This window comes from Aptenodytes forsteri, unplaced genomic scaffold, assembly GCF_000699145.1.
Source record: "Aptenodytes forsteri isolate BGI_AS27 unplaced genomic scaffold, ASM69914v1 Scaffold605, whole genome shotgun sequence".
NCBI lineage: Eukaryota > Metazoa > Chordata > Aves > Sphenisciformes > Spheniscidae > Aptenodytes > Aptenodytes forsteri.
The window spans coordinates 17,910-25,703 of NW_008794427.1; the positions used below are offsets into that span (position 1 = coordinate 17,910).

Consider the following 7,794-nt stretch of genomic DNA (forward strand, 5'->3'; position numbering starts at 1 on the left):
GTACATCCTCTTGGCCGCCGTCGCCATCTATCTCCTCGTCCAGAAGATATCCCAGAGCCTGGCGGCCAGGCCGAGCAGCCAGCCGGGAGCAGCTGACGCAGCTGTGGGTGAGTAAATCTTCGCGTGCTCTTTAGAGCTGTGCGGGGTGGTGCTTGTGTCTCTTCTAGGTTCCTGCTGGCGCTCCGCAGTCGCGGTGGGATGTCTGACAGCTGCTCAGATCCACACGCGCGGGGTCTTTGTTTGATAACCACCAAAACGAGATTCAGTTCTGAGGCATTTTAGCGGTGAGCGATACTCGGGATGACTGTTTAGGCCCACGAAAGCGTACAGATCGTGTTACTGAAGAGATCGCCGGCGAAAGGTTGGACCAAGAGAAGTGTTTTTAGAAGGTTGTCGAGGAAGGATTGTGTCCCAAAGTAACGTGCTTGGGGGTGAAGGAGCGGGGCGTTGCAGAACAAGGGAGTAGCTGGTCTTTGATAGTGCAGGAGCTGAGGAGCTGAGAGAATGGTGGTTAAAATTAGTTGTGGTCAGTTATCAAATAACTTTTAGACTTATGAAACAAAACCAAAACGTCCAAATCTAAGTACTGGGGGGAAAAAAAATTTATTAATATTCATTTTTTATTAATATTCATCAACTCTCTCTCCTTTCAAGTATTCCTTCACAGTTCCTACTCTGTCAGGATTGTATGCTTTTGGGGTGTAACTGCCTGTTACACCCTGTGTAACAGGGTCTGTGTTATCTTCTAAAGTGTGGCATAGATATGTGTAAATCTTACACAGTCATGATCCTGCCTCATTTGGAGACTCGCTGCCGTAAAGCACAGACTATACTTACGTATCTGCCAAAACAATAAGTGCTTGGCACTGATTCCTTTGGCATGTTGGCATGGCAGTACATGGGGCCCCAGAAAATAGTACTCATGTGCCCTTATCCTGCTGGTGTTCTTTTGTAATGCTAATTAAATCTTGATTTAATTGCCAAAACTGCCTATAAAGTGAAATTACTAAAAGTACTGAAATTTCTTTTACATATTCATCATTGGACGGTAGCAAACATATAAGGAGACAAACAAATGTAGAGATACTTCAGCTACTGGGAAAAAAGAGAGCAATATTTGCCTTTGTTTGGATATAATTTTTATTTTGACTTCTCCTAAAGGCCGAGCACGAAGAGAGGTGGTTACTCAGTGTAGATTTTCTGATACTGCCAGTTTTCTCTTGAGATATGTGTGATATTTGTAAGTAATTTCCCTGCTGATGGAGCGCGTTAAATCTGTCACTGCTTCACTGCCATAATGAAACAAGCAGGACCAATTGCCAGGAGTGGGAGTGAATGTGGGCTGGTTGCCTCATGCTTCTGCGTAAAAGAAGTTCTCTGGGTAAAAATGGAATCCCTGTGAAGCATGGGTGATATTTCTGAAATTATTTGTATCAAACAAATCCTTCAGAAATAGAAGCAAGTATCCTAGAAGTGTTAATTTTAATTTTTTATGGGTTCATTATATCGGTGTCCTTATTCATTAAAATCCCATTAAAGTAATTGCTCTAAAAATATTATGAAATTTAAATCAGTGTATAAATTACTGTAAAAGATTAGCTGGTAACTGAACTTGAGCTGTGATTTTCTGCAAAACAGCTGCAGGGAGAGATGTGAGCCTTTCCTTATTACAGTTCTTTGAGGAGACCATTTAGAGTTTATTTTGAATAGCTTTGCAATCTCTTTCCCAATTTCCTAGAACCTGACATGGTGGTAAGAAGGCAGGAAGCTTTGGCAGCAGCTCGCCTCAGGATGCAAGAGGAGTTGAATGCACAAGCAGAAAGATACAAAGAAAAACAAAGACAGGTAACTCTTTAACTCATAAATTTGTTGTCAAGTACTTTGCTGCTGTTATGGAAAGATTTATTCCATGATAGATACCAGAACAGGAGACTCGCTCTCTCTGCTGGAATGTGGGTGGTGGGTTTTTCCCCCCTCTTTTACCTGGACCACTTTTGGTACGGTTTGACCCACAGAGCAGTAACGGACAGTGAGTATGATGGACCTCCAGCGATGCAAGCACATACTTGCATGCTGTGCCGACCTGATGTCTTGATGCTCTTCGTTGATTAGAATGATTGATACGGGTAGTATTCTGCTCCTTCCTGAAGTAATTAATCTCTGTGGTACTTGCTTCTCCGCAAGTAATTGTGTGTGGGGGACACTGTGGGCCTGATCTTTTTTTTTTTTTGCAGGTAAATCTGTACCTACAGAAACTTAGTTATATGCGCAGTGAATGGCTGGAAGGGATTTACTGGCGTTTAGACTAACTGTACTACTGCATACGTGTATTTTCTGTTCTTAATGGCAAATATAAGTTCTTAGAAATTTAGCTTAGCATTGCTGTAATTTAATGGTTTGAACTACAGCTTGAGATAATGAGGAACAGCATATTGCTCTGTGGGGCAGTGTAGAAAAGTGGATGTGATCAGCATAGCAGTAATATTGCTCATTAATCCCAGCTCTTCTTCTGTTTTTACTTTTGCAGTCAGCTACATTCAGACCTCAGTTTATACCTGATGCTTCAAGAAATATTGGCAGGTAAAAACGAATGAAAAGTCATATTGTGGAAGAAAATAGCCACTATGTAGAAAATCTAAGTCTAGCGTGCTTGGACTCGGGGAGCTTTGCTTTCTTTGATTGGGTGGAGTAGCTACCTTGTTTCCTTTCTATTTGTTGAGAAGGCGGCAGTCTGTCTCAAGCATTAATTTATTTGGTTTTGTGGATAAATTGCTTTAGAAGAGAGCTGGGAGAATTGTTGATAATGTATATTGGGATGTAAATATGTAGCTGGCTGTCTTGTTCATTTGAAAAACACACTTTCTTCTGTAGAACCCTACATTGTGCATTAAATTACTATCATATGCAATATTCTTTACTCAGTTCTTCTTATAAACTCAGGATTTAAGCTTGCCACTTGGTTCTGTTTTACTTTCAAAATGTTTTAAAGCATCAAGTGGTCAAAAGAAGCTGCAGACACAGTCTGTATATGTTGAGGGAGGAGTGGTTGTTCTGTGGTTGGGAAGACGTGGGTGCTTAAAAAAGTAAATGCTTCCATAAGGTCGGAGATACTGCATGAGGTAAAGATAGGTCCCTTGGTTTTTGATGAGTCTGCTGTAGCTGTTTCTGTAGCACTGGCGATTCTATTAGTTCTGAAATCTTAGTCTTGCATATCCTGGATTTGTTCCTTAGCTTGAAGAAGAGAAGCGAAGGCAGAAGATAGCAATGTGGGAAAGTATGCAAGAAGGAAAAAGCTATAAAGGAAACCTGAAACTGAATCAGGTAACAACTGTGGTGTTAATCAGGTTACAATTATGTTTATGTGATTAGATTAGCTGAAATTCACGTTGATTAAATTCTGAGTAACTTCTGCTTTTGTGAACAGCAAGAAGTAGAATCTGGTGCCTCCACCTCATCAGCAGTCCCAAAGTCTAAACCAAACAAAAAGCCCTTGCGAGGAGGTGGTAAGTATGAAATGCTTAAGATATTCTGAGCTTGAAACAGAGCATTTATCCAGCTGCGTGCATAGTCGTTGTACATATTTTTTCTCTTCTTCAAGGAGGAAGCAAAATGTGCCTTACAAACGAGCTCTTTATCTCTAATCAGCGTGGTCTGCTTTGCACTTTGTGCAACACCTAGCAGGACGTTTCTATGGTGCTTTTCCCCGGAGAAGTAGTGTTTCAGTGTTCTTGTAAATGCTTTTGCCATAATTTACTGAGATTTTTGTCACTCAAAATTATAGATTCTTAAGATATTTCTGGATCCCTCCCCCATTAGTGTAAAAGTCCAATATTTTAATATCTGGTCTGTCTTTCAATCACCTGTAGTACTAACTAAATGCAGGAAGAGGATATTTTACTTTGTATTATGTAGATTCAGGAAGATGGAAGATGAAAGACTTCATTAAGCAAAATGTGATCTTATTTATCACAATAATGACCTATTGAATGTATAAATCCTGCATATGTGTAAACTCTTACTGACTCTCGCAAACTGCCGGAGGGTCTTATCATTAAAATCACTGTCAACTGCTGAAATCATCTTGATGGATGAACTGCTTTCTATGGCCTTACATAACCCACGTTAGGATCACTGCCATATATCGCCCATGCAGCTAGTCTCCTTTCTCTCCTCTTGGCCAAACAGCCTGCGCAGTACCTACAAGTGCTAATTTGGGTATAATATTTTAATTACAGTTTTCCATAGTGGAGGGCACCATCTAGACAGCCTCAATCATATCAGACTAAAAGGGAAACCCATTTAGGGTGCAGCACTAAGTCACTTGATTAAATGTATAAAACCTGAAGACTGTTGATTAAACATACTAAGCCTCAATAATAGTTCAGTGCTGAAAGTTCTGCTTTGAATATTTTTACTAACAGCTTTTGACAACATCTGAAGGAACTGACCGATTGATTCATCTTATGTCGTTTAATATGAGTGCAGTCTAATGTCTGATACTGTCAAATATCTTTTACAGCTCTTGCACAGAATATTCACCACTATGGGGGATGAGAAATGCATGGGTAATAGCTGTGCTAAGAACCAGGATCAGGGCAGCTGGGCTGAGGCACCCTTCCAGCTGCTACCTGTCCTAGTTTCATCCTAAGCAAAATCTTTGCTTAAGTAACAGACATTAGAATTAGAGGTCTCTGATCTTCTCATGAGGTAGATCAGCACAAAGTGAAAGAACCATCTGCACTGTTCAGCTGCTGAATTAAGCTAGAAAGCAGAACTTGGCTAGTATGAGAAAAAAAAACTTCAAAGATGGAGGTGATGCTTGAAGTTTAATTGGAACAGGTTGCTTTGAAACCTGCTTGGTTAGCAAGGCTGCTAGGTTTTCAGTTTTCTCTTTTTTTGCCTTGTACAGAACAAATTGAGGACATTTGCCAAGTTGTATCTTTCCGAGTACATACTAATAAAATGAAGTTGCCTATAGTTACGGCATTATTTGAAATTCTTTTAAAAAAATCTTACAGTAGTAATGAGTGGATCCACCTTTTGACTTTCGGAGTATTCCTTGCAGGACTGGACTAAAAGATTATTTTAAGTCCCTGTTAGGGCTCTTGGAGAACAGATACACTCTTACAGAGTTTACTGTAAGAGTTACTGTTACTGCTCTGTTTACTCCGCAGAGCAGCATTAAAGCTTTAATGCAGACTTAGACAAATTAAATGGTAATTTAATTTAATCCAAATTGATCAAATTAAAACACGAGTGTTTTGCAATGGCTTTTACTGTTAGCACTGCAAAAATAAACCATCTCAAGTCTGGATATTTTCTCTGCTTTCACTTTCCTTAAAATGCTGCCTATGTAGTAAGTATAAACAAGGTGCAAATAACTGTGAGATTTACTTTTGGTGTTCCTTGTATGCTGGTGAAGGCCTGCTGAGGACCGATATTGATACGGTGGATTTCTCCTCTGTACTTCTAGGCTATAACCCCCTGTCTGGAGAAGGAGGCGGAACTTGTTCCTGGAGACCAGGCCGGAGAGGCCCGTCAGCAGGTGGATGAGGCTAACCTCCCTAGTGTCTCATGTCACTAGCAGGCTTGATCTTACCCACTGTCTAACTGCCTACAGATTGCATGTCACAGTGACTCCTTGGGGACTGGGCTTAGTGCAGGTGTTAACTTGAAAACGGATTTACACCATTTCCAAATAGTAACGCAGAAGCTGATACTACACAAGAAAAATACCTGATCCTCTTAGAGAGGATGAAGAAAGAAACAATTTCAGTGTAATCAGTTAATTTTCACTCTTCTGTAGAGAGGAAGTGCAGTCTCCAGCCAAGGTGAATCACCTGGGATTGTGAGATCTGGGTTCTGTGGCTGGCTATTCAAAAGACTGGCCTCAGGCAAATTTAATTATCTAGGCTCAGTTTACTGCTGTAAAATGAGGATATTTACCATCCTCAGACATGTGTTACCAGATTTACTGTGTTTGGCTGGAAGGTACTTTAGAAGGGAGGAGTATTGTCATCGGCAGATACCTTGAATTATAGAAGGAGGGACTTTCAGAAAAGACAGATGAACTGACAAACGCCAGGAATTTGCACCGCAGGCCAGTTATTGTGGAAGAGTCTCTGTGACAAGCTACCTTGAATGATGTTTTCCTTATAAATGGTAAACAAACCAGTGAGGATTACTGATGCTAGACAGGAGATGGGGGGGTACTTGCTATTCCTTTTTTTTTTTTTTTAATTTCAACTGCTTTGTAAAAACAAAATACTGTTAATATTAAATACAATTGCAAACAAATCATAAATCTAGTATTTACAATCTTGTGGTTTTCTATAGCATCTTTTTATATAGAAGGCATATGTTCTAGTGCAATAAATGTGTATAAAGCAAGATGAGAGATCAAATGAAATGATTTTCATTTGACTACCTCCATAAACAAAAGGGGTTTTCAGCTGTTCTTTTGGCTTTTAACAGGTTTGTTTTATTTGGGTGTTCTGCGTTCCACATCATGACTTTAGAAGAATCACCTTCAGGTTAAGACCAAATCAAGTTTTCCCAAGTTTAAAAAGTGAAACTCCCTGTTCTCTTCCCCACCCCCAGTAAGTGATTCTGAACGTGCATAGACTGCACTGCTGGTCGTTAAGCACTCCAGCTGTGTTTGAACCTAAATCAAGAAAACATGTAACAAAGGCCTTTGCTCTAACAGAGCAGAGTGGGTTTCTTTCCAAATTACTGTCAACAAATATGGTTTGAGGAGGAGGGCGTACATAGGCATGGTCAACTCAAACACTGCAAGATATTCAAAGGGAAAAGAGAAGCCGCAAACTGCACTGCGATCTCTGTGTTTTGGGCAGCAGGACTGTGTATAGCTTTAGCAACGCAGCATCAGGGTTACACCTCGGGGACGTTAAGAACTTACTTTGTACTACCTTCTGTTCTGAACGTGTCTCAGGGTGGGAACCTAGCAAACGTCTAAAACTTGCAAGTGAGGGACTGTGAGGATTAAGTATCTGAAGCATGCGTGATCTTCATCCTTCTGGTGTATATCCAGCACTGTAGATAGAAAATAAAGTTAGAGCTAGTCATCGTAAATGAGCTTTCCAAACATCCCATCCCCTCGATAGGCTTTCTAGCACAAAATGCAAAAGACAAGTAAAGTCCAGGCTGTCCTTGATAAAGAGTGAAACAGTTCCTGTCAGCGTACGACACGTGCGCTGTGTCCGATTACTGTTTCTGAGCTTGCATATAGGCATTAAAGTATATATCAGTGTTTCATTAGCATAGCTTAAGGCTGCTTGAACACTTGTTTCTAAATACTTAGGCTTGGAATATTTGTGTTCCTCAATACCTATGAGCGCCAACTTTGAATACACTGTTTATATGTATATAGAGGCTGCTCTATATGTCAGGTGATCTGTGATTTTTCTCTTGACTATAAATGTAACAGTAGCATGTTACTAGTAAGTTTTAAAGTTGCCAGCTAATGAAATGGAAAGGCGAAGAACCTTTTACTTTAGACCCATGAAGTGTGTGCTCAAGTGCGTGTAGAAGATGAAGTAAGAAGGCTATTAAGGTTCCTAAGGAAACTAGTTTTCATTTCCTGGCTTCTGTGCATTTTGGTATGTAAACTTAATTTTCCATTGTTGTAACATAGACCAGTGTATGTAACTTCAGGTTTTAATCTTTAATAAGGCAAAAAAAAAAAAAATAGAGGTGGGGAAGGATATTTTCAAGATCTGAAGATTCCTCATCAGTAAGGAGGACTAAGTTGTTACCTTACTTGTGCCTCTGGGG

At 40.1% G+C, this 7,794-nt stretch overlaps 1 protein-coding gene across 1 annotated transcript; it reads left to right on the forward strand.

Annotated features, from left to right (window-relative positions):
- Position 1: 1 nt before the first annotated feature.
- On the forward strand, positions 2-6,316 carry SELENOS (selenoprotein S; the record flags this gene model as incomplete). The annotated part of the gene is made up of 5 exons (XM_009289483.1): positions 2-107; positions 1,739-1,845; positions 3,232-3,321; positions 3,425-3,503; positions 5,474-6,316. Coding segments are annotated over 5 exons (462 nt in total), but the record flags the coding sequence as incomplete, so codon positions are not given.
- Between the last annotated feature and the right edge of the window lie 1,478 nt (positions 6,317-7,794).